The 472-nt window shown below is 40.9% G+C and overlaps 1 protein-coding gene across 1 annotated transcript in view; it reads left to right on the top strand.

The window, feature by feature from the left end:
• Positions 1 to 41: 41 nt before the first annotated feature.
• PHALS_06917 (uncharacterized protein) overlaps positions 42 to 472 on the top strand; it is a gene marked incomplete at both ends in the record, with an annotated part of 456 nt that continues 25 nt past the window's right edge. The window contains one exon of the mRNA XM_024720293.1: positions 42 to 472. This exon is cut by the window's right edge and continues 25 nt beyond it. Within this exon, the coding sequence (XP_024585506.1) occupies positions 42 to 472 (431 nt within the window).

Raw genomic sequence — 472 nt, 5'->3', positions numbered from 1 at the left:
TCTTTCCTCCAAACTGCACTAGTTGGAAGCAACCATGCGATATGGGAATTATAGCAGCATCGAGAAAACGATATAAGTATTTGTATTTGAAAGATGTTCTTGGATTTTACGAATTTGACGATGAATCGAAAGCTCATAAAAAGGAACAAGAAGCCAGACTCGCACGTGGATCAGCTGGAGTCGTTTACGGTAAACCTGCACATTTGTTAGATGCTGCACAAAATGTTCAGCGTGCTTGGGAATCTGTGTCTGCATTATCAATCAGGAATGCATTCAAGAAAGCGGGGATCATGACGTTGGAAGATTCTGGCAACGAAGACGAAGAAGATTTGATGGGAGAGATTATCGACAATTTTGCATCTTTGGATATCCAAATTGAAAGGAGCGAACTGGAAGAGTTTGTGCACATCGATGATGAAAGCAACGTAGAGTATTCAAAAGCAGTTTTGGAAGACGTTGATGAAATGCTGAC

The sequence above is a fragment of the Plasmopara halstedii genome (genome assembly GCF_900000015.1).
Source record: "Plasmopara halstedii genome assembly, contig: Scaffold_3060, whole genome shotgun sequence".
NCBI lineage: Eukaryota > Oomycota > Peronosporomycetes > Peronosporales > Peronosporaceae > Plasmopara > Plasmopara halstedii.
This window is presented reverse-complemented; position numbering and strand designations above follow the sequence as displayed.